The sequence below is a fragment of the Apus apus genome, chromosome 6 (assembly GCF_020740795.1).
Source record: "Apus apus isolate bApuApu2 chromosome 6, bApuApu2.pri.cur, whole genome shotgun sequence".
Taxonomy (NCBI): Eukaryota; Metazoa; Chordata; class Aves; order Apodiformes; family Apodidae; genus Apus; species Apus apus.
This window is the reverse complement of record NC_067287.1, coordinates 13277846-13303651: the sequence shown is the minus strand read 5'-3', so window position 1 is coordinate 13303651 and position 25806 is coordinate 13277846. Positions and strand designations below refer to the sequence as shown.

At 36.0% G+C, this 25806-nt stretch overlaps 1 protein-coding gene across 2 annotated transcripts in view; it reads left to right on the top strand.

Moving 5' to 3' along the window:
* Nucleotides 1-25806, top strand: part of PTPN4 (protein tyrosine phosphatase non-receptor type 4) — a 104863-nt gene that overhangs the window by 59687 nt on the left and 19370 nt on the right. For both annotated transcript variants that reach the window (XR_007889963.1, XM_051624231.1), the window contains exons 11-15: nucleotides 3037-3100; nucleotides 9242-9414; nucleotides 13320-13388; nucleotides 20213-20347; nucleotides 21659-21817. Coding sequence is in view for 1 of the 2 variants with exons in the window: in XM_051624231.1 (XP_051480191.1) it covers nucleotides 3037-3100; nucleotides 9242-9414; nucleotides 13320-13388; nucleotides 20213-20347; nucleotides 21659-21817 (600 nt within the window). In the remaining variant the exon portion in view is untranslated. The remainder of the gene's footprint in view (nucleotides 1-3036; nucleotides 3101-9241; nucleotides 9415-13319; nucleotides 13389-20212; nucleotides 20348-21658; nucleotides 21818-25806) is intronic.

The following is a 25806-nucleotide window of genomic DNA, read 5'->3' as shown; positions in this document are numbered from 1 at the left end:
TTTGATCCTTCTTCCACATCCCATATGCTTCCTATTGTGTTTGAACTCAGTCAGCAGTTTTGAGTTGGTCTAAATTGGCCCCCTCCCATGCTTGCACTTTTCTAGCTCATTAGAATGGTTCTGTGTTGAGAAGATTGTCCTTTTGAGATTGACTACCTCTCTTCAGTACCTGTCACCCAAAAGGAAGCTTCCAAGGGATTTTGCCTGCCAGAGCTTTGACCAAGCTGGAGCTTCTTCTGAGCTCCAGGGTTGTTTAGTCTGTTGCATCCCTCCTCACTTCCCTCACCTTTAGCTTCACCATCTTACAACTGCTGGAGTCAAGATTGTCTTGAACTACTTAATCAGGACAAAACTGCCTTGTTTGTGAGTTGTGCTACCATGAGCATCTTCCTAACTTGGTCAATAAGTTTGCTGAATTACTTGTGTCCTGCCTTATAACCTTTCTGACAAGGGCTGGGGTGGTGAAATCCTTAGTGAGAACCATGACTTGATACCATGAGATTCCTTCCACATGTTTGAGTACTGTCCTCACTTCAGACTAGGATTTGTATATATCTCTTTGTTTAAACAGATAAATCTTATTATTTAGGTTGTCTGAGATGACTAGACAATCACACCAGGAAATTAGTATTGATGCCTGCCTGTTATTACCCTTTTCCATGGATAGGCACCGTTGCCGACAGCCAAGGAAAGGAAACAGGCAGACATGCCTTTTCCTTTGGCCAACTGTGGATATTCTTATTTAATGACTAGCAGGGTGTTAGCAGTGCATATGAACTCTCTCTGCATTTTTCAAAAATAATTGAGATTCAGCTCTGAGTCATTTCTTTGTACTTGAATGGTGACACTTAGGAGTTAAGTTAGACCTTATTGGCTAATGTTATCATTTTGAGTCTATTACAAATGGTTTCAGGCTTAGATGACAGCTGACTGCACTCTGCCTAAGTTAGTGGTTGAGTTTAAAGAAGCTGTGTATAGGTTTATTGTTCTCATTGAGTCTTTAAGCCACCAAAGCAGTAATTTTTTTAGCAGAAGAGAGTGAAAAGAGTAAAAGGTAGTATAATGTTTTATAAAATAACTAACTTGTATTTTCAGATTTTCTGTCGGCATGCTAAGCAAGTGTGTGTGCAGTTCAGTTTTTAGAAGAGGTATATGGTAAACTGTTCTTTTAATTGCCCCGTACCCCAAAATTTTAAAGGTTAACTGCAGCCTAAATAGTCTAATGAAACTTTTTCCATAGCCAGACTGCTATAATCACTAGTGTCTATACCATCCAGCAAATTTATGACCCATCCCTAGTTATTCCCAAGCAATTGTTTATCACAGGAAGCTAAAAGAAAATTCTGCATTGCCATTGGAATAATTTTATTTCAGTAGATAAGTTGGAGCCCCTTTCATAGTTTCTAATCCTTGAGCATCTAACTTCAATAGCAGTAATCGATGAAGAATTGGAAAAAAAACCCAAACCATGCTGCATTTCCAAATTATTTTTTTGAAGCTAATGGCAAAGCTAGGAAATAAAAAATAAATGGGAAAATATTTAAATAAGCATAATTTAAAGGCTAATAGTCACAGACTCCTTTTATGTTATTGGAGATAAAAACTCTCAACAAATTAGGACATCCAAGTTCAGTTGCTTCTCTGTATAGTCCCCTGGAGAAAAAATTCTCCATTTGACTTGGTTAGGCAAAGAATTTCTATGTACAGATTTTCAAAGTGAGGTGTCTGTTAATGTTTTGCTTCTCATCGCTCCTAGTCTAGAGATGTTTTTATTCAACAAGGTCATTAATGTGTGGGTAGTAATTCCAGTAACTACTGAGGTCCTTGTATATTTTTTCATGAACAAATTTATCTCAAAAGTTGTAGCACTGTTTTCAGAGACATGTTTGTTTTGTTTTGGGGATTTTTTTCTTTGCAGCTTTATCTAGCCAGTATAATAACTTGAAATGCAGGGACCAACAAAAATGGCAATTGAGATGAGTAAGGGCGCTCCATATGAACAGGCTGTGTAAAAGGTTGATTGTAACCCCTGAAGAGTTTGCTGTGTAATTTCCTGCAAGTTAAGTGTGTGATCTAGATTCTCTTTTGCTTGCGATTTCATGACCCTTATCCGCAAAGTCTCCTTTATTTGAATTTGGTGTTCTGCAGTATCATCAGTTGTTTCTTTTCGAAGTCAAAGAAGTTACTATGTTTTTGTTGTTACAATTGTAACCTTGATTTTTTTTTTCTTGACCAAATAATACTCTGGTATGTTTAATAAAGGTTGTGCACTATCCTAATATTGTATTTATTTGAAACAGTGTATCATTAGATTGTGATGCAAATACAGCCTGGCTTTTCTCATTTAGCATAACTAGCATTGCAGTGACCATCCAAAATTGTCTGGTATTACTGTCAGCATCTTGTATGTGTGTAGAAAGCCTGCAACACACAAAAGATCTGTAGTCTTTTTTATCCCTGTTGTGATATTTTAAATGTTTTTTTACTCTTGTGTGATGGTTTTTATGTTGATTTCACTTTTTAACTTTATAAATAACAAGATTGCAAGTCCTTATCTCTGTGCTTATATCTCAGCTATTTTACAAAAAAAAATTGTTGATTATCTTTGAAGACATGCAATAACATAGGGAAAGAAAGTCTTTCAGGAATCAGGTGAAGCTCAAAGTATTTTTTGCTACTCTAACAGATAGTGAAAGTGGTCTTAGAAAAGTGAACATCTGGTTGGAATGACCTGGGTATAGAATAGCTCTTTGGAACTGGGAAAATATACTTAAATTAGCAACTGCCTTGGGTTTAACATGGAAAACATGGAACTTGGAAACAAGTGAATTTGATAGATGACTTAAATACACAGCTCATAAATTTCAGGTTACAAAAGCTATTTTATATACTCTCTTATATTTTTTGTCTGTGGAAATTTCATGGAAACGAAATCTATTCTATCTAGAAAGTCTATTTTTAATAGGTTTCTTTAAGCCTTTAACCTTGTTTCTGTGTATTAAGTGTTTACATGTTGTGATTTTATTTTTCATTTAGGTTGAAGATTGTCAAAATTTCTTTCAAGTGCAAACAGTTTTTTATTCAACTTAGGAAAGAACTGGTGAGTACTGTCTTAAATTTCATCTTAAAAAATGAGAGCAATGAAATTTCTCCATACTGCACGTCTGCAGTATACTGTCTGATCCTATGTTGACTCTTGCCTTTATCTGCAATTAAAAGTCCAGTTTCACCAACATTCTGGCTATTTCAGTTGTCAAGTGGGCTACTGCAATGCTTTGTAAGCCTTTTTTCTTTTGATTTCCCTTCTATTTTACATACATTTAGTTTTACATTTGTATGCAGGAAACGTAAGGTGCTTGTGTAAGACGAATGTTGAAAAGGTTGAAAGTAAATCAATATTAAATTTAAATTTCAGAAGAAACCAAATTAAAATTCAAGGCAGGGCTTAATGCTGCTTCGGTTATAAATGTGCTTGTAAGTAAATGTTTGATTAAAACATGCTGATTTGTATTATTCAGATTTGGTAATACAAGTCAGCTTTATTATATTTCAACAGAAGAGATAAGAATATTTTTGCAGTTCTAAATTACATATTGTAGTCTTTTATGCATGCTTCTGAATTTTTTGAGGAGAAAGTTGAAGCTCTCTTAAGTTTCACTGCTTGTGATGTGTGTTTGCTACCCTGTGAAGCACCACAGCACCACTGTGCATTTAATTCTACAAGAAACTAAATGTTCCATGCCTCCGAGAGATCAGTCTGAACCCATCACAGATGCATCACTGGGGAAAGGTGGAGGAGTTAATTAAAAATACGACTATGTGATTAACTCATCAGATTAGTTAAAAGGTTTTGTACTGTTCTTAGAGCTGAAAGGATTTTAAGACCTGAAATACAGTTATTGACTTAATTAAAAAGATGGATTCTAGGCAGAAAGGCATCCTGAGTATTATAGGGCTAGTCCAGATTTAGAGAGAAGGAAACTCCTGTTATGTCAGGCGACTAGTACTAGGACTGAAAACAGGAGTCAAACTGTGTATCTGAAAAGCTGATCCTTTTAAAATGAGGCCCAGGAGTTTGCAGTTTTCACAGATAGAACTATCTGACCACATGCAGACACTATTGTGTATTAGTTGACAGAAGAATTTTAACCTGTGAGGTTGGAGCAGCCATGAGTAGCTAACAGCTCAGAAACTGGATACCAGGAGATAGAGAATTTTGGAGTAACTGTGTGCAGAAATGAACTTTGGCTATTGTATGACATAAATCGAGTATCTGTCAACTTGAGCAGACCCCATGCAATGTGAGCAGAAGAGTGGTAATAATACAAAAAAGGAGATGGAAATATTTCATCATTTTAGGACAACAGGGACCACAGATATTTCTTAATACCCTGCAGGAGCTATAAGCTAGTTCTCAAAGGTAAACTGGTCTCTGACAGCCCAGAGGTCACGTTTTGTGTTAAGACCAGTGTGGGTAACTTCTGTCACAATTGCAAGAATGTTGTATTTGGATCTGAGATGAGAATTTGGATTTTTATTGGGAATCCAGATGCAGTGGTTTTCTAAATCAGAATTTGAAGAAAAAGCTGTAGTAGCAGAGTTCAAAACCTTGAAGGCTGAGATACCTGGATATAAAACCGGATTAGGTGCTTGAGTGTTTTCTGCAGAAATTCTGCATATAATTGAAAGTAATATAAATGTAGCTTTCTAATCTTGGTTTTCTATTGCTTTTTAACACTCTGCATATTGTCACTTGCACCAGAATGTAGGCTGTATAACTAATGTAATTTCCCTTTTGAAGCATCGTATCCAAGCCAACAAATTTAAAAGCTTCCTACCTTTTTCTTTTTTTTTTAAACTCTGTATATCAGATGAAAACTGATGGCAAGAACTTAATTTTCATTCATTCCAAATCATGAATATCCTAAGATCAAAGCTCAAATTTGGCTTCCAAAGAAGGCATACTTTAATTTTTCAATCAAGCCTCATATTAAAATTATTTCCAGATTTACTTTCCCTGAGTAGACTTGTAGCGTAAGATGAATCTCACCTGTGTTCAGCTTCAGTTAGGTTAAAGGAACACGTTTCTTGTTTGATGACAGTTAGCTAGCTAAAGCTAAGCATTCAAATTCCTCCATAGTAAAGAGATACATGCAAAGAATGAAACATCTTGCATGAATGGAAGTATGTTTTAGGATGGATTAAGTTGCTCTTTAGCAACTTTTGCTTTCACTCCCATTAACATTAAAGGAAGCCTAAATGGCCCTTTTTAGGCAGCAGAAACTAGATGAAGTGACTTAGTGATTGCATTTTTGGTATATAAAGTATCTCTGGTCTAGTGCTTTGACTGTATACTTAAAAGCACTGATTTACTGTATGGCACTGAAAATGCATTCATAGTATGCTGATGATGTGTTTCAAAGTTTTGTGTAAATATCAAACTAATTGTACAGCTGAGTAACCATATTTATTCTGATGCAAAGCTGAGATGCTATAGAATATTGAATTCCTGGAGATAAGTTTTCTGGTGTTTTTTCCCGAACTGGGCTATATATGCTTTTAAGTAGTCCTAAACAAGTATTTTTCGATGCTAATGAGTGTTGAGAGCTTTTAATTGCAACTGTCCTCTAAAGTGCAAATGTTTTATCTTTTAATCACTTACTAAATTTATTCCTTGACTTGGCACTGCTTGGAGGCATCAACATAAGTAAAAAATTACCTTTCTACTTTGAATAGATTATATCTGTGTTTAAATCACTTAAAAGAAGTCAGATGAAACAGTTTAATGCCAAAGTAATTTTCCACTGGTAGCATAATACAATATTGAATGGAAGCTGGTTGTGTATTTTGACAGTTACGTAGCTGGAGCATGCATCCACTGCAGCAAATTTTCCTCTTTCCATTTTTTCTTTATAATTTTATAGGGGGGAAATGTTGTATGTATTGTTTCTTCATCTTGCATTAGAAGTCCCCTGAGCCATAACTTCAATGACAGGTTTTTTACCATACTTTTGTTTATTCTGTTTGTTCTGTATGATGCTTCCCTTACATGCTTCCAAGCAGTTTGAGAATAAATCAGTAGTTTCATTTTTCTAAATGTTTCCCTTTGCTTCTCTGTTTTCATTTTCACCCTTGGGTGTTGTAATGCCAATAGCATCAAACTGTCAGTGCTGTCCAACATACTCTAGTGGTCTTGATTCTTTCACAGCCAAATGAGCTGTTCATCATGCTCTTTTTAGAGTCCAGATGTCCACTAAAAAATTGCTTGAGTCTGTAACAAAACAGTATCATAGGTTTTGCTCATGACCACGACCTGATTTCAGTGTGTGACTGAAATTATAATTTTTTTTTAATTATAGGATATATATTTGAAGTTCATGCTTTGATTTTTTTCTTCTCACTGACTCTTAGAAAGCATTTGGTCTAGAATCACAAGATGATATGTGGGCTTATCTGCCCAAGTACATACTTGATTATAACTGGCATTCGTTAGATGTCTGGCTGATTGTTGACTAAAACAATTGAAGTTTCTGCCATTGGGTTGTTGTGTGAAGAGCAGATACTGTTGTCACAATCTGTGTTGCATTTAAGCTTCCACAGGACTTTTGTTCACTATTTGAGGAATAACTTGAGGTTTTGGAGCATCTGCCAGCTATCATATATTTTTGTCTCTTGCAGAGATAGGGGTAGGGAATTTTTGCTTTGTTCTGAGATTTGTCTTTGTTTGTGAAAGAGACTCACTGGAGAGTAACTTTTTCAACCCAGTTTCTGTCCTGAGCATTGAGAGTTCTGTTCTGAAGTCCATGTTTCCAATCAGGCAAAGGTGGGTTTGAACAAATGTCCCCAGCCAAAGTGAATGTTCAAAGACTGAGCTGTTGTGTGCAAGTGGGGCACCGGTATCTGTTCTGCTTTTTCTGTTTTGGTGTGTTTTTTTTGTCCTTTTAATGAAAGGAATCACAAGCATGACTTAGCCTTCACTTTGCCCTGTCCCTCTAGTGTTTCTTCTTGGATTCTATATGTAGCCTGCCACATAGTATGCATTTGTAAAGTTCTGATTTAAATTAACTTACATAGTGGTATTTAGTTTACCTATGGTTTAATTCTTCACTCTCTCCATAGCAAGCTGACTGTTTTCTGCTCTTTAATAGGAACCATGGACACAATTAGTAAGACAGTAATTTCACAACAGAATCCAACTGTGACTCCCTGAGGTAGCCTTAGACTTCTGACACTGTCTGAGCAGACCTAAAACCCTGACATACCTATATGTCATTATCATACCATAGAGCATTCAGCACCTCCTGTGAGCCATGTGCTATAGAAATATTCTCATAGGCTGCAGCAGAACTGTCTTGTTAGTTGATGTACTGAAGTACCATGTACTTGGTTGAAGTACTGTGGATGTTAACAAATGTTGCCCAGGGTCTTAGGCTGAGCCCACATGGATTCAAGCCTGCTATTTTCAGGGAGAACAGGGGCGATCTTATTCTAAATCCATAGAACCAATACTTGCACCCCAGAATCATGAGCAAAGATGAATTTCAAATGCCTAATTAGCAATTGGATTTTGCAGAACCTTCAAGGGTGGATAGGAGGATGGGTGTGCTTAGGAGCCTAGACATGATACTCTTCTTTACCTTGAAGATTGATTCCTGGCCCTAATTGAGATGAAGGATAGGAGAACTCTCTGCACTGCAATGAAAGCCTTAAAAGCTATGAATGGAACTATTGTTAAGGTACCTTTAAAGCTCTAACACACCAAGTTCCTGTGAAAGTGCTGTTTTGCATTACAATTAAGCTGATCTAGCTGTAACTCCTTCTCATCCTTCCATACCAGCTCCTCCTTCATGCTTCATGCCTGATCTAGTCTTCAGATGGTGGCATGAGGATCAGATCAGCTCATTCTCTGGAAAGCAGACTAGGGGAAACAGCAATGATTATGTTTTTCCCCTAAACCCATAATTATAATGCTTTGAGTGATATGAAAATCATGACCATTGGCTTGTATAACTTGTCAATTCCTTTTTTCAACATTATAAAAGGCTGACAGGCCATTAAAATTGCTACATCTTTTATACTTCTTGTTGAAATCCAGAATCTTAGCTGGTTCATCCTTTACTGGATCCAGATGAGGCAGCCCATAATTTTACATAATTGCTCTCCTACAGAGTAGTAATGTGTCTTTTTTATATTATTGTACATTTGCATTGCTGATAAAACCTTTTTTAACTGAATAGGTAATGGACTTAATTTTTGTTACCTTGTTTGTGACTTTTAAGTACTTCTTGTATCGTCTAGAAAACGCAGGGAGCAGTGGCAATATTTGGAAACTATTAAAAGTGTAGGTAATTTTTGTAAATTGCAGTGCTTTATCAAGTTTTAGCTTCTTCCATATATAATTTCTAGCATTTCATCAATACTGAAAATTTGCTGTTTACATTTTATAACCATTTTGTTCATCATGTGGCTGAAAATAAATATTCTGTGTTGTAGTCATAACAACTTCCCAGATAGAACACCAGGAGAAGAGTTGCAGGTCGATGGCCTGGTATCTCAGTAGAGCTAAAGATCAGCAGGCCAGCAAAAGCTTAACTTGGAAAAGGAGTTTACTGCTAAGTGAAAACAATTAAGGTGTGCTAAATGTTGTGGAGGACTTAGTACTGTGAAGAGAAAGCAGAGTGCTGATGATGTTTTCTTGCCTACAAAGGTTGTAATCAAGCTCTCTCAACAAGCAAAATAGCTTAGCTTGCTTTGCAGTTTTGTTCTCTTCTTTACCAGAAACCTAATCAGTAGTTTAGAAGTAAACGTATCAGTCAGTAACTGTTCCCAATCTCTAACTGGCACATGTGCATGACGTCTTAGCTGTAATAATCTAAAAACAGGGAGGGGGGTATGTTGCCTTTGAGTTCTTGAATCACAGGAAGTTTTAATGTCATTTGGGTCCTACCTTTTGCGGCCTTTTCTGCCAAGCTAGGCTCTTTTCAGTGTCACTAAACAGATTATTAACCTACATGCAGGGTCAATTAAAAACAAATAAATAGCTATAAACTTAAAAATCCTTTTAAAAAATCTTAGGGGTATTTTAAAAGGGTTTATCGTATGTAAAGTTAATGTAAAATTAGAGAACCACTTGATAATGCATAATTTTTGGGGAAAAAAACCCTGCAAATCTAACAGTAATCTTAATTTCAAAAGCAACTGGGAGTAATTTTTACCTAAAATAAATTTTTCTCATTTTTAGCATGAATCTAGAGAAACGTTACTGGGATTCAATATGGTGAATTACCGAGCATGTAAGAATTTGTGGAAAGCTTGTGTAGAGCATCACACGTTCTTCCGTTTGGACAGACCGCTCCCCCCTCAGAAGAACTTTTTTGCACATTATTTCACTTTGGGTTCCAAGTTCCGGTACTGGTAAGTGCTCATTTGAAATTTATGGAAAACAGGCAACTCGTCAATAAACAGGGAATTATTTAGAATTTATATTAAAAAGTGCCATAACTCAAGTAGCTTTTGAATCCTGCAACTGTTCCCCTTTCCCTTTGGCCTAAGTTTCAAATGTTGTCAGTAATTTTCTAGGATAGCTTGCAAACATAATGATTGTATTGTGGTTGTTATTGAGCTAGTACTCTGAGGTAGCCTCCCAGGCTGCATTTTTTGCCTGCTTACTTGCTGGGTTATATATATCCTAAATGTCTCAGAACTTTCAAGTTTTGACCTTGTGTTACTTGAAAACTAATGGAGCTCAGATCTTGTGTGCAATGACACCAACAAAACAGACTGGTAAAGATCAAATAGAAACCAATGAAAAGTAGCTTATACAAGTAAATCCCACCTAAGCTATATGCATACAAATAGGAGCTAGGTGAAGACAAAAGGCATATACATTTTGTACCAAGACCAGAAATGTAGAATCTAAGGATGAAATTAAATCCATAACTTTTAAGGGTAAACTTAATATAATGGGCAAAAAAGATTGAAGGTGCAGAGAATGATGGTGAAATAACTATAGTCCTCAGGTATAATTTCTGTTCTAACAATGAAGTTGGTTGTGTTGCTTTTTAGTGGTTTATGCTTTTTATAAAAAGAAAAAATAATCTCAGTTAAGTAACTGAGTCTCTGTAAGTAATGCAGAATGCAAACGGTTTAAATTTTGCCTCAAGTGAAGAATAATGGAGCTACTACTAATATCCATCTAGAATAGCAAGTGTCTGTGACATACAAAGGGAGATGATGAAAAGCTAGAAAATACAACAACAAGCTATTTCTGTTACAGTTGTGAATTGTATCAATGTATAAAGAGGAAAGTAATTCTGTGGTTAAATTTCTATACCATCTGTTTGTTTTTTTTTACCAGTATTCACAGCATCCATTTGGGAAGCAACATTCTGAACAGTGTTTGAGATTTGGCTCAATGTTGCTTTAGTGAATTTGGAGGAACGTTTTCATTTCTGTAAAGCCTTTGAATTTGAATCATTGTAGTTACTGTTACAGAGTAGCTCTTTGATGATGACATTCAACTTATGTTAATGTATGATGAAAAGGAAAACTGCATAAAAATGGAGAAGGTCATAAAAGTTAATGAAGCAGCCATAAGGCTAGAATTTCTGCAAGTAGTTTGAGAGCTTGTTTAGAGCTTGTTTAGAGACAGCGTAATAGTAGTAACATGGCACACAAGGAGAGGTTAAGAGCACTGGGTTTGTTTAATCTGGTGAAGATGAAGCTAAGGGGGAGTTCAGTAGCAGGCCTAAAGCTACTTCAAGGGCAGTGTCAGAAATGATGGAGCCAAACTTGTGCTGGTAGTGACAGCTGATAAAATGAGGTCAACAGTCAAAAAAAATGACCTTGAAGATTCTAGCTGGATATTAGGAAAAGTTTTTGGGTTTTTCTTGTTTCTCTTGGGGGATAGTGCTTTACCGGAAGGAGTTACCTGGTGAGGTTGTAGGGTCTCTTTCAAAACTTGGCCAGTCAAAGCCATGGCCAGACATGACCTAGTGTTAGTAAGAGATAGCACTAAACTTCTAGACAACATTTCTATGATAAAACAAACTGATAAAATAACAACCTTCCAGGGCAGACAGAATTATATCCAATTCTGAAAGAAATCAGACATGAAATTGTTGAATTATTAAACATGATACATGATCTATTATTCTTTTTGGACTAAAAGATTCTAATTTTTAAGCAAATTTGGCTTTTGGTTTTGTGGGTTTTTCTTAAAAAAAATAAGGTTCCAGAAGGGTTCAAGAAGACCACTGATGAGAAAATATTACTTCAATACACTGTCCTTGGATTTTGAAAGTGGTTCATACAGTAGTCCTCAAAGAAACACTCATTAAAGAAGTTAAATTGCCTAAAGAGTTTTATTCTGTAATAGCAACTGTTTAAACCAGATGGGGAAAAAAGTGGGTCCCTTATTCACAATGAAGGGAAGTTACCACTGGAGCGATACAGGTTTTTGTAGTAAAGGCTGAAGTTGACCGTAGAAGGCTTTGATGAGATGTTGCAAGGAGGGGTGAGAAGGCCATAAAGTGGAAGATCAAGTTCAGTGTCCAAAAATGCAAAATAATCTGCACAGGGAGAGAAGAGAGAAGGAACATCAATTGTAAATAAGCTTTTACTGTCTCGGAGCTTTGGAGTTTTCTGGAAATGTTAAATTAATCATTACTAACTGGTAGAAAAGGCAAATACAACGTTAGAGTTATTGGAAAGGAGTAGATGAAAACATAGACTACTTACTGCTTGCCAGAATTAAAAATGTATAACCCCAGGAAGTTAGCAGGCAGCAGGCTTTAAAAGAGATTTCTTAAAATGTCAGCATTGCAGAGGTTAGCCAGCAGCTCTGTGCACAGCCTGGTCCAATGCCCTGTTCAGTCCTCTGTAGCATGTTGGCCTAAGACTGTGTACAGCCAGATTTTTAATCTCTCTAAGGATGGAGACTCTGCACCATCTCTGAGTAATCTGATCCACTGTATGACCACTTTCACAGTGAAGATTTTTTTTTTTGTGGAGTTTTGGTTTTGTTGTTCCCCCCACCCCCTCCACTTCTCTTTGAGTAGGATAGCTCATGTTTCAGTTTGTGCCTGTTGCCTCTTGTCTTGTCTCTGGGCTCCCTTGAGAAGAGTCTGGCTGTATTTTTTACTTCCCCCTTCATTCCTCTGTCAGGCATTTATATGTGCTCATTTGATCCCCCTGAGCCTTCTCTTCCTGAGGCTGAACTCTCTCAGCCTCTCCTCATACAGCAGATCCTCCAGACCCTTAATTAGTGGCCCTTTGCTTGAGCTGAGGGACACTGGAACTCAACACAGCAGTCCAGGTGTGGTCTTGCCAGTGCTGAGAAAACCTGCTTTCCAGCCAGTTGACCCTCAGCCTGTGCATGGGGTGATTCCTCTCCAGCTGTGGGTCTTTACATTTCCCTTTACTGAATTTTGTGAGATTCCAGTTGGCCCATTTCTCCAGCCTTCATACATGCAGTAGTTCTGTAATATGCATGCAAAAATAGCTAATTATTTTTTTATTTCACGGTATAAATCAATTATTTGATTTCATGGACGGAAAAGAACAGGGTTTTAAGTATTGGTATGCTTTTAGGACATGTATCTTTTGACTCTGTGACTAGGTCTGAAATTATAAATAGCAAAGTGGCTGCAGGAGGGAGCTAGTATCTTGCCACCAGTTCTTAACTGCTGATAGATGCCCAAAAAAAGAGTATTTTTTTCAAAAACAGAACTGAGGATATATTATAAAGGATCTTTGATTTGACACAAAACATCTGGTCTATATGAAAAGTCAGCAAGTTCTAAGATCTATTCTTGGTTTTGACAAATTACATGGAAGAATACAATCCTGATGTGCTTATCATCTAATTTCTTCATGATATTTTGCTGAACTAAGAAGCGGCTAAGTTATTAGCAAGTCAGGGAACAGTTCAGCAAGAGTATGGAGGAGATGCTGTAACTTTTGATTGTGGCTATAACAAGAAAAGATTAAATGTTATCCAAAGATCCAAGCAGAAGACTCTTACTGCTTTGGATAAGAGCAAGGAGGAAGAGAAGAGGAAGCTTTGTGTTATGCCTCAAATTAATTGATCTGTGTTACAGTTAGACTGTAATGGGAAAGAAGACCTACACTTACACCAAATGATTTCTAAAGTTACACTGTACTGAAGCACAATTGCTTGAGCATGACTGAAAACAGAATTTGTTTGTTGTGGTGGTTGTTTTTTTTTTTGTTGAGGTGGTTTAATTTTCAGCAAGGAATTGTTACCTTAAGTTGGTTGCATTTAGTAGTTTGGTTTTGCTTTGTTTTTTATTTTCCAGTGGGAGAACAGAGGTCCAGTCTGTGCAGTATGGTAAAGAAAGAGCAAACAAAGACAGGGTATTTGCAAGGTAAGCAATTTACGTTTGTACAAGATCAGTAAGTCTTCTGTTTGTATCTTTTTAGACATTATGAGTTCATTGTTTTCTGTTTGCAAAAATGTAAAATGAAGAGCAACTGTTCTCAACTATTGCTGGTGGCTTGACTCAACCATACTAAGGAATTTAATTTTGATATGGGAATGTTTCTCTTTGGGCAGCTAGAAATGAGGGAGAATCTTAGACAGAAAGTTAGTAAGGGTGTTCTTTAATATCTTCAAAATTCAGAATAGCCTTCAGCTTGTGTAGTTTGTTGTTACATGTACCAACACTCCTTGTGCTGTCTTTATTGTAAAGAATAGTCTCTTTTAACTATTCAATTGAAATACTGAGTTAATGGGTATGTTTTATTCCTGATAACAATGTGTAACTGAACACACATTTCCTTTAAAATATGGTACTGTGAGCATCTTACTTGATGAGAACAGCTTCATCCCTGTAGTCTCAATGAGGTGTTTTACTATGTAAAATTTCACTGGGACTCAGCTGCTTCTGAAGGAATTCTGTCACGTAGTTGACTAATCATAGAATACATTACTTAATTGTGTTTCATACTCCTGGGGTGGTTTAGTGATTACAAGAAAACAGTCAAGACCTAGTTTTAGTTCTTGATTCAGAAATTATGGTACAGTATTCAAAAGTAAAACTGCTGCTGCATCCGTTTGGCAGTTTACTCTGTCAGTTAATAGAAAGAATCCTTATGAGGAGGGAGCATGCTAAATGCTATTTTTTAATGCTTATACTTTTACTGAGATGAATGTCTTTGAGCAGTTACCTCTTTAAGACATTCTGGATTTATGCTCACAGACTTTCAGTAGCAAGCCCAGCAACCTTTCTCAAGTACCTGCAAACACAGAGCATTTTTCAAAGCAGTGGTGAATTCTGCCTAGATTTCCTGCCCCATCCCCACTTCTTTCCCCCCATTCAATATAGTTAATACGAGTTTTTGGCTGGGCACACCATAGATACACAGCTCCACATCAGAAGGATTTGGGAGCAAAAGTGCTGTGACATGTTTGTTTAAGAGGTAGGTTTTATAAGACAAATTTGTTCTGTGAGCCGTAGATACTCTTATTTAGTTTGCTTTTGGGAGTCTGGTTATGTGTTTACTTGGAGCAACTATTTTAGTACTTGAAAGACTCAGCACTGTAACGAGTGAGTTTTATTTATTTAAGTGACAATTATGAATCAGTAAGAAACTATTTTTGTGTTACACTCTGAACTTTGCAATTGCCCACAAGGAAGTGGGGTGGAGGGAAGCTGATAGTTGTTTTTGAGGAGTATACTTATCATTTTAGAAACTCTGATTCAGTAGGTGGCAGTCTTCCCTTTGTGTCAAAATGGAGCAAGTCACTTGTATTTGGTACAATATACTCTGCATAAAATTAAAAGCCATGGCTCGACCTGCTCTGTTTTTTCAAGTCTTTTGGGCCTTTTTAAGATAATAAGTACTTGGTTCTTTTGTCCTTTATAGTTTTATTTTCCACTGTTGCTTTTAGATTAAGGAATACAACATTCCTCCTCACCTTTTGAGTTGCTTCATAGTGTTGATGACTGATATCTGAAGCAAATATGCATATGTCAGTGAACTGAAATTAATGGTGTATTGTAACAGATACTCATCAAAAGTCTTGTAGCAGATCATATATCCTCCCCATCACAGTATGCAATGAATGCATTTTGAATTTTAAAGACTTAATATTTTCAAGCCTGAAAAAAATTAAACTAAGACATTTCTAGACAGCATGTGATTCAAGAGCTTAGTCTAAAATATTATCTAATTCTTTGTCATCTAAACATATACATTTTACATTTAAATACATTAGTAGATGTTAACCCTTTTGTATTCATATGGAGGATAAACTTCACTTTTTAAGGTTTTCTAGGTAGAACTTGTTTGGGTTTTTTCTTGGAATCTGCCTTTCTCAGTGTTGTCTTTCTCAGACAAAGTCATCATGTTGAACAGCTTTTTAAGCTGTCATGCATTGGGCTTGTTTCCATTGCTTTTGAAAGTTCTACCACGTATTGGTTTCCTCTTGCTATGAAACTAGGAGCATGCTAGCATTACAGTCAGGTCTTGAGCATTAACTGGAAAAAAAAGTAATAATTACTGTTGCTTTTATTATTGCCACATCAGAAGATTTATTTAAGATCAAATGTGTTCAGGTTTTTTTTCCTAGAGCTATCCAGATTTACACATTTATGGTTTTCATACCAGTATTTAACTAGAAACTGCCTTATCTAAGCTAATACTGTCTCAGCAAATTTTTTAATTATTTCATTGTGAGAAAATAACACCAATAGTTACATAGAGATGTTATTTGAGTGATCTCTTTGTTCCAACTTGGGAAACGGTGATTGCCACAAGTAATGATTATCCAGCCTTTGCACACTAAGTAGAACATAGATACAGAGCACAAGACGTGGAAATAAAATTTTTTAACAGCCATTTGAATAACAAGCAGTTAAAACCTATGATTAGCAGGTTTAGCTGTTTGTCCTCAGGATTTTACTTTAAAATTAGCTGAATTAATGGATTATTTTTTTTTTTACAAATCATCAAAGTATTTAAAATTCATGTTTAAAAAACCTAGTATTTTACTATGAAAGAGTCTGTAATGAAGTCGATATATTTTCTAGATGCTGTTTTCTTAAGCTTCATGCAGCACTAACTTCAGCATTTAGAAGACTCTTACGGTGGTGTTGGTTGGTTTTCATCTTCATTACAACTGTTCTCTTGGCCTTACCTGTTACAGGGTATTCACAACCCAGGAAAACCTGTAAAAATTCCCAGGAGCATATTAAAAGTGAAAATAGATAATAGATGTGAAAACAGTTCGATCAAGTGATGAACTGGGGGATTTCTTAAAGGGCAGTGTTCTCTCTTGAGTCCTTGCAAAATCCTTTAGTTCTGTTTGGTTCTGATGGTGTGTACTGGAGCTGAGAAAAGGTAGTTTTATTGCACCTTGTATGGTGGTGAGTGGGTATCTCAGTCATTTTTATTTGCCCTATCATTGCTGCAGTCTGTTTCCAAAAAAACCAATCTTGCTTCAGCCATGCATTTTTTCAGGTGAATTAAATAATTCCTCAGTTGCTTTAACTTGCATATATAATTTGTGATGGATCTGCAGACTTGTGTGTAGCTGTAGTCTCTTGCTCTGAAGCAGTACTTGTCAGTTTTGCTGAGAAACACATTCTCAGTACTTCTTGTCAAAATGCAAAGCAAGACTATGGCTCCATCTTTTTGAGATGGAAATTATTAAAAGATTCCCACCTGTATTCCCAAACAAGACCCTCTTTCTTTCCCAGCTCCTGCAAGAATTTAGCACTTCAGCTGTGAGATGCAAAACAGATTCTGTCTTTGAAAGTTTTTGTGTATTGTAGATGAGGTAATATGATTTGTCAGGCTTTTTTTTGTTGTTGCATTATGTAATTTCACCCCCACTATTTAGGGCTTTATTTGTATTTGGTGTAGTATTGCAGCTCTTAAGACTGCTCTTGATTTTGGGGGCAGGTAAATTTTTTGGTGTCTGTCCCTGCTCAGAGAGAGAAGACTTTTTCCAACTTTTTTTAGAAATGTCTTTATAGATACAGTAAAGTTGAAATCTGACAATCGTTGCCTCTGTTAACTAGCAGTGGCCTGTTTTGAGGTGCAAATAGAAGCATCCAGACAGGACAGACAGAGGTGGAACTTGGAATTTCAAAGTTTATCAAAGCATCTCAGAAGTTTTATATAGCTTTCTTCCATCCTCCCATCTCCTCAGCTGCACTTTGGTTTGAGAAAGTTATTTGACTATTTTAAGTAATTAGTGATAGAGGAGAAATTTGCAGGAATATTTCACAACACGCCTTAAATGTTAATAATAAATAACTTACTGTTAGATTTAGAAGTGTTGGCAGGAGAACTAGTGTAAAAAAGCCACAGCACTGAGAAGTTCGGTGCTGCAGTGTGGTAATTTTTTCTATGAAATTTCTGCAGAGACAGGAAATGGAGGCAACAAACATGGGTGGGTGGGACTCTGAGGTTAGAGCTGTTAATAAAATAATTGAAACGAACCTTTGCTGATAAACACTGCAGCTGTTAATCATATAGTAAGGTATTATTTCTGAAAGAACAGACCCTATTCACTATAAAAGGTGAGTTTTCTTAACATGGGATTTTTTTTATATAGGAAAGAAGAGGCTGCTTTTCTCATTTTAGAGTTATGGCAATTTGTTGCATAAGTTGAGGAAGTTTTCAAAAATGTAGTTACAAGCTATGAGTTAAGATACAATGCAGTGTTTTTTTTAAGCAGTCAAAACTGTAGTTTTTTGAAAAACTTGTTTTTTTCCCCTCTATATATACTTTTATGTCTCTCTTCATAATGTAATTTGTTTTATGCAGGCAAGGACAATGGTCTTTCACTATTGTTGCACATGAAAAAAACAAAATATTACCAGTTTCCCTATATACCATTTACTGCTTTTTCACTGAAGGTAAATAAGGTTCGATAGCTGCTTTTATATGTCTGTCAGAAAATAGTTTCTGTAGTCCCGTATTTACCTGATTTAGCATTGGATATATTATATTCCTCTGCTTTTTTCCCTTAGCCCATTCTTTTCTTGGTAGAATCCAGCTCTTTGCAGATCTCTTTCTTGTTGCTGATCTGCTGGCTGCAAGTTTGCTGTCAGCAAAGTCTAGGTAATGATAGTTTTGATTAATAAAAGAATAATGAACAGAAAATGTTGGACATGCATTTCTGTTCTGCTGGTTTCTTGTTATTTTACCTGTTCTGAATTGCTCAAATTTGCTGTGTTTGTGAAGAAAAATATCCTAAGTCATTGGTTTAATTTATGTTATATCAAGTGCTAATTACTTTACTAATCAAATTTCTGCAGTTTAAATACAGTGAAGCATGCTAAGAAACTGGCTGTATTTTTCCTCAGGAATGAAGTAATTTATATTTTCCCTTGTCTCGAATATCATTATACCATTAGGTTTATTTTTTTCCCGGATGGAATAAGACCTGAAACAGTAATAGTTAGAATTGCCAATCTCACTGGCTGAAATTTGTCAGCTGTTACTCAGTAAGTCTTCTGAGCAGCAAAGCAGCATGCAATACATGTTCAAAACTGCTTGGGGGTATAAAAACAAAAAGAAAGCTTCCAAACATGGGTCACCACTCATTTCATGTCAAAAACACTGTTGATTTCAGTAGGACTTACTTATTCCTGCATGTGAAGATAGATTATGAGATATGATGCTTAGCTGATTATTGTTGTAGACTACTTTTATAACATGGAGGTCAGTCTTCTAAAGGTGATAGCTTGCGTTGAGTTTTAAGTTCCATGAGAAGCAAAAATGTATCTGTATCTAAGGTTCTCATTTTCAGAAAAATACCATTTGTCTGGGGGTAGTTCCTTAATTTCTCAAGGTTCCTTCTTTCTGGACTAGCACTTTCAGTAAATCAGTAAGGTGATAATGACTAAGATAAAACAGTTACCATGTGTCCCAAGGACAGCCAAGGCAGAAGTTTTGTGGTAAGGGTGCATGGAGCTGGGGAATAAAGGAGTTGTGCTGATGTGTTATTGCCTAATTGTGCAAAGCTGGAGTAGAGAAGAGTCTAGTGACAGACTATGAAGGCAAATGGGAATAAAATTACCATGGCAGAAAAGAATGATGAAACTGAAGTATCACTGGAACAAGAGAGGGCTAAGTAATGATAGAGGATAAATTTGAACTATATAACACCATCAAAGTAGTAGAAATTAAGTAAAAACCTGGTAACACAAAATACATTGGACATTTGAGGATTGATTAAAAGAACTTCTGTTATTGGTTAAAGACTTTTCAGTGGAAAGCATCAAACAGCAAAAGTGTGTTTAGTTGCAGGATGACTGAAGCATCCAGTGTGATGCTAAGAAAAAAGCAGCCACAGTTCTTGGATGATTCATTTTATGATTTCCAGTATAAAAGGGAAATAATAGTGTTTCATGAGAGATTGCAGGTATGGTCTCATTTGTGCTTTAGTCATACTGGAAAGAAGCAGCAGAAAGGGATTGTAGGTATCCTGCAATGACTGGAGAAAGAGAAGAAAAAATTTCCTCAATATCAAGAAAGTAGAAAATGTAATTCCTTTTGTGTGTAAGCTCTGATGATAATGACCTTTAACCTGAAGGACTTCTGGCACGAAACCAAATGAAGTTTGGTTACACACAAAGAACTTAAAATAGGATTATTGCATCTGCCTTACAGATGACAAAACAGGTTCTTGGAGAAACCATAGCACTTCATAGAAATCCTTGATGACTAAACAAAACTCGGTAGCTTCATTGCCACGTTGATAATTACCCTACTTTCAGTTCTTCAAAGTCTTTGGGGCTGATGTTTTCACCACTCTATTTTTCCTGAAATGGCTGAATAATTGTGTTACTTGAAGGGTTTTGTGTTGTCAGTTTCTAAAATCAGACCTCTCAAAGACTATTCTGTTTGCATCAGAGTCTCTTTGAGGAATTAGAAATGTCTAGAGAAGTTTAGTGGGTTCCTCTTCTGTCTTCCCTGTCTTGCCTGCCTCCCAGGCAGTAGTATTTTATGACTGTCTCTCATTGACGTTCTTGTACAAGGTATAGAAAATGAAGTGCAATATATTGAAAAAATACAGAACTCATGTCAATATAGTTTTCCATTATTACATTTCCTTTCTTCTATCTAATTTGGTTTCCTATGATAGTACATCATTTTCAGTGTGGTGAATTTTTAGTAATTTTGTTCTTACCTCATACAGTTTTTGGTTAGTCATTCTACTTTGTTCTTCTAGATCCCCCAGTAAACCCTTAGCACGGAAATTAATGAGTGGGATGGATTGGGAAGTAGTGAGTAGGAACTCGCTCTCTGATGATAGGTTGGAAACACAGAGCCTACCATCGAGGTCTCCACCTGGAACCCCAAACCAGTAAGTAATGTCAAAACTACTCTTTGAAGGAAAGGACTTTCTGCCTGTAATGTGTAATAGAAGGATTAATGTGTTAAGGAGACAACTTCAAAAATTGTGCGTCGAGTGGTTCCCAGGAACATGTACTTCTAGATAAGAGAAACTGTTTGGGAGTGAATTTTAGGTGCTTCTCTCTCAACCTGTAAAAAGTTGAGGTGTAGCACGTTACACCTTGAGAGCTTGAGTTTTCTGAAGCATAGTTAAAACTAAATTATTAATCTGGCTAAGAAAAAGGCCTGATAATAAAATCTGTATGGTATCTTGGAAATAATTGATTCTGATTAATACCACTTCCTAAAACACTGTGGAAAATCACTTAATCAGAAAACCCATGCAGTTTTAATTCACTCAGTTTGTCTGCATTTCCTTTCCAAGCTTGCTCCACATGACAGAGCTTTCTGTCTTATGTTTATAGTTGGTGAAAAATCATTCTGGATTTCTTTTGTAAAATAACCAGTTTTCTCAGTGTGCTGAAACTGGCTTAAGAATAGGTATTATCCAGTTTTGTATCGCATAACATTTTGTATTGCAGTTTTGTATTCCGTAACACCGAAAGTTTTAAGGTTTTTGGGCATTGCAGCACATTATTCAAAAGACTGTTGTAAATATCTATAGCATTTAAAATGTATTGTAAAAATTCTGTAATAGTGATGCTTATAGCATAACATAACCATGCATGTTTCAAAGCACTGTAAGAAAGATGCCTGTGTCACTATGCTAGGTTTTGAGAAGAAAGTTTTGGTTCACAGAGAGACTGGCAGTGCCTGTGGTTCTTCAAGGAGAAAGATGCAGGGGATAAAACGTTCATCATAATGAATTCAGGTTAAGTTCTGCCATTTACAGAGCCAGGATTTTTCTTGTTAGGGATTCATTTTTCTTCTCTGACTGGATTTTCAGTCGGGTGTCAGAATCACAGAATGATAGGGGTTGGAAGGGACCTCTGTAGATCAGGCTTCTTTAATTAAAATAACCCAAACCAAACTGAAAAACGAACAAACAAAAACAAATAGAAAAATATTAGCCATTTAGTGTTTATGATAATAATTTCTGGACACTTTAAAAAGGAGATTTATTAAATACAGCATGTTGATCTGACAACTGATTGTTTCAGAGACTTTTGAAACCTTACATTATTTTGAAAAAAAAATATATGAACATATACATGCATAGAGAGGAAAAAATGACTCTCTAGCAGTCTTTGGTAGTGGTGTAAGAAATGCACATTATTAAAAGTTATCTTTTCAGATTGCACTGCTTTGCTTTCCCTTGTAGTCGCAACTCTGCCTTCACTCAAGAAGGAGCCCGGTTACGACCCTCATCAGTTGGACATTTAGTGGACCACGTAGTTCACACTTCCCCAAGTGAAGTATTTGTAAATCACAGATCTCCGTCTTCCACCCAGGCTAACAGCATCATACTGGAATCATCACCGTAAGTTCTGTTGGTTGCTATTGTGTGATAACATACAGGGCTTCTGAAGATGAGTCAGAAATCTTCACCCTTAAATGTCTGGATTGGTGAGAACCAGAAACTCAAATAAAAAGCTGACTGTTGTTTAGGGATTCCAAAACCTTCCTCACCCACCCAAAATCTGGGTTAGCTGTAATGCAACAATCAGTATCTAAATGTGCAAAAGGGAGATTTTTTTATACAGCTGAAATATGTTTGGTTTAATTCCTATGTGTTTGGAAATTCTGCTTTTTGCCAAGGCACAGAAGTATGCGTGAACTTTACAAATTACTGAAACAAAACACCTTCTTGACATCCCAGCATTCTGAGTTTCCTAGTATGTTTTGTCTGTTGTTATAGAGTGTATGTGTGTGTGTATATATATATAATTAGGATAGCAATATCACACTTTCTTTCTTCTGTGCTGAATATCCTTGGTACTGGATTTTTACTATGCTATGGTGGACAAAATAAAAGCTATTCTTGTGTATTAAGTCCAGAAGGATGGCAAAAGAATGTTGAGTTCGTAAAATATTTTAAATACTCAGTAGCTTGTGGCCAAAGTACAGATGAATTAGGGAGAAAAGATGCACAATATACACCTTATTAATACTGCTACTGTACCTTCTTGTATGTAGCTATATGTGTAATACTAGACTTGCCTTCATAATTTTATATAATACCTCTTAGCAAGGAAATGGTACAAATGGTTTCAAAACCATATGAGAATATAAAATCGGACATATATAATTACTTATTGAAGTCTCAGAAAAATTTTCTCAGGAAAGGTATTTGAACCAATTTAAAAACCAAGCTTAAGTGGTACCTTCCCTTTGAGCAACTATACATAACTTTAGGGAGGGATATAGTATCCTAAATTTTAAAGGTTCTGTAAAATAACACAAGGTGGTTTTTTGTGATAGGGTACAATAGTTATCATTTGACCATTAGCTGGTTGTTTAGCTTTCATAAAACACTAATTTGGCCTAATAATATAAAATCCCCTTTTTTGGGGTTTTGCTTTTTTAACCTATTCACATGGCAAGGGAGTCTCAAAACTCAAACACTTATGAATCTTTTCTCATACTTGAGTTTTGCTGTACAAAGGCCATACAGGGTCAGGTTCCTTCTATTCCAAGACTTCCAGCTGAAGTCAGTCATGAGAAACCCTTACTGAATACTAGAATGATGTGCTACAGTGAAGTGAGCACAATTCTTAACAATTGTCCTCTGTTCATCTACCTTTACTCTAAGTTAAGTTCTAAAAGATGTTCCCAAGCATCCTTGAGATTTGTTTATTTTAATACCTGATTTCTTGTGCAAGTCACCATAGAAATGAGTCTTAAAAAGAGGAAGTGGTTTTGTAAATTAGTTACACAACTATGGCTGTTTTTTTCATGATTTTGTACTTTTTATGCCCAAGCAGAAAAACTATTGCTACTCCATCACTAAGTGTTGGATTTTGTTTTTTCCCTTGTTGGAAGGTTAAATGTGTTTTTTATTTTTTTAATATAGATACCTAGAATAAGTTTTTTTTAGGGATGAGGACATTGACTGTCAAAATACATGAACCCTGTTAGGGTCTTCTGAAAGTTTCAGGTGATGTTATTGGTTCAAGATTTGAGATTTATGAAAGAAAGTAGCAGTCACAAAGTTTGTATTAGCTATATATTTTATATATTTTTTTACAGTCCAAAAAGCCATTTCTTAAAAAATTTAACCTTTATGAGTGAAAAGATTTGAGTAGTCCGTCTGCTAATTTGTAGGCTATTTTTATTTATTGATCAAATTTACATGTGTAAGACAGAGGGACTAACCTGACAGTAGGTTTAATGAACTCTTTGAGTTTGGAGTCAACATAGCAAAAGAAATGAGAGTTTCAGTGCAGTTTAGAAGGATTTTACAGCTTAGCTAATACAACCTTTAATTTCACTTCTTTTTTTGCATGTACTATTCAAAACTAAACTGAGGGATTTCTGCTTGTTGTTCCCTGAGGTAATTATAACCCTAAATTCCCAAAGCACGTGACATGTTTCATTTAATAAATTTACAGGGTTGTGTATGAAACTTGCTAAATATATTAAAAGGTCAGACTGGATATCTGTAACAAAAATACCCAAAAGCTTGTCAGTGCCAGGGTTTGTGTGTTATTTTATTATTATGTAAATTGATGAATGCAGTAACAGAGAGCTGCTTTGCCTGCAAAATAGGCTGCTTTCACTGCCATTGTCTAAGCATTCATAAGGAAATTCAAAGCTGACTGGGCAAATATAAAGCAATGAAGTTTTTGCCCAAGGCTTGATTGTTAGTTCTCACAATTCATTATGCTAATATATTACAGTACTTGCATTGCTGTTTCTAAAATGCTTATTTAAGTAACTTTTCAAATCTTGTCTATAAGTTTGTGTTCAGTAGGAATTTATACATGTTTGTTGTCGTGTATGTACAGAAATCAAGTCAACCATAAGATCTTGTCTTTTACTTTAATCAGAAGGCTTCTTTTGTGTCTGCTCATGGTTTCTGTTCCTTTTTAATTCAGTTTAAAACTCTCAGGAGTAATTGTTTGCAGGAAAATACATAACTATGTTCGCTTTCACTTAAAAGGCTGAATAGTCTGTGCTGGCCAGACTTGAATGAATAAATACACAGGCAGTTAAAAAGCTCTGGGTGACCTCTGTAAGTCAATGTCTATATAATTGATAAAGTGTCTTGAAAAATCATTTTACAAATGTTGGTAATCATCACGTTTTTCTCCACAAAAATTAATTACAAAAACAGCTTATCCTAAAAAAAAAAATATATATGCTCTTTTTTACTGCCACTTGCATTGAAAAATATTAAGATATATTATATGTATTTCTTAGTGTGTTTTGAACGTTCTTCAGACATCAGATACTGAATAATCAGTGTATATATATATTTTTAGCACTGCATGAAAAAACCCCTATTTTCTAAAAGTTGAAATTAAGCAAAAACATGCAGAAAAAATACTGTCAGGATCTTTTCAAATGTACTGTCTTCATACATGGACAAAAATGGTATCAATATTTTATTTTCTAAGAATTTTTACTACATTTTAAAAAAATGAAATGGAAAATGTGTTTTTTTCAAAGTGAAGTGTTTCATTTCCCATTCAGTTCTCATGCTTGCTGAGAGGCTCATCCTTTGTTTGAAATCACTGTAGACAAGTGTGATCTGTTTTTGGTTTTACGTGAAAACATGGCTCTGGGATCTGCCTTTCTTTACTTGCATAAAAGCAGATTATTTGGTATGGAATTTGATGTGTGCCTTAAGTTTTCTAACCTGCAGCAGCTTCAAACGTTATGCCATCTCATTCCGAGAGCCTCACCCTGCTAACAGTTTGTTGTGGCTGGACCAATTCAATACAGTAGGACCACTCACGTGGTCACCCGTGCTGTTTAGAGGATGTTATGCTCTGAGTTTCCGCTGCACTTGCTGATAACGAAAGGGGCAGGATCCTATTTCTGGCTTCTGGGAAGTGTACTTCCCTCCCTGTGCAGTGGTCGACCCCGTGATGAATCAATTAACATTGTTGAACCAGCAGAGAGCGACCCAGGCTGGTCCAAAAAGTCAGTGTATCTTTGTTTTCCTGGTAAGCTGGCTGAGCAAAGGGAGAAGCACCAGAGTGTTTCAAGGAAGGGACAACGGGTGCCACCCAGTTTTGGTGGTTCTCTTTAGATTCAGCTGCGACTGTAACTTCATTCTTGGTTATTTTTGGGTTTGCCTCTAGTATCAATAGACTGTTGTCATAAGTCATTACTTAATAAATCCATTTAATGTGGTTCATGGGGAGGAAGGAATGTATCCTCATTGGTGTTTAGAAACTAGCAATCAAACTGTGTTAGTGGAAGCTGTGCTAACTGCCCTTTTGGGCCTCTCAGAATGTTCTTGATTCTTAAATATAAAGCCATACAATGAAAGATGAATCCTATATTTATGTAATACAAATA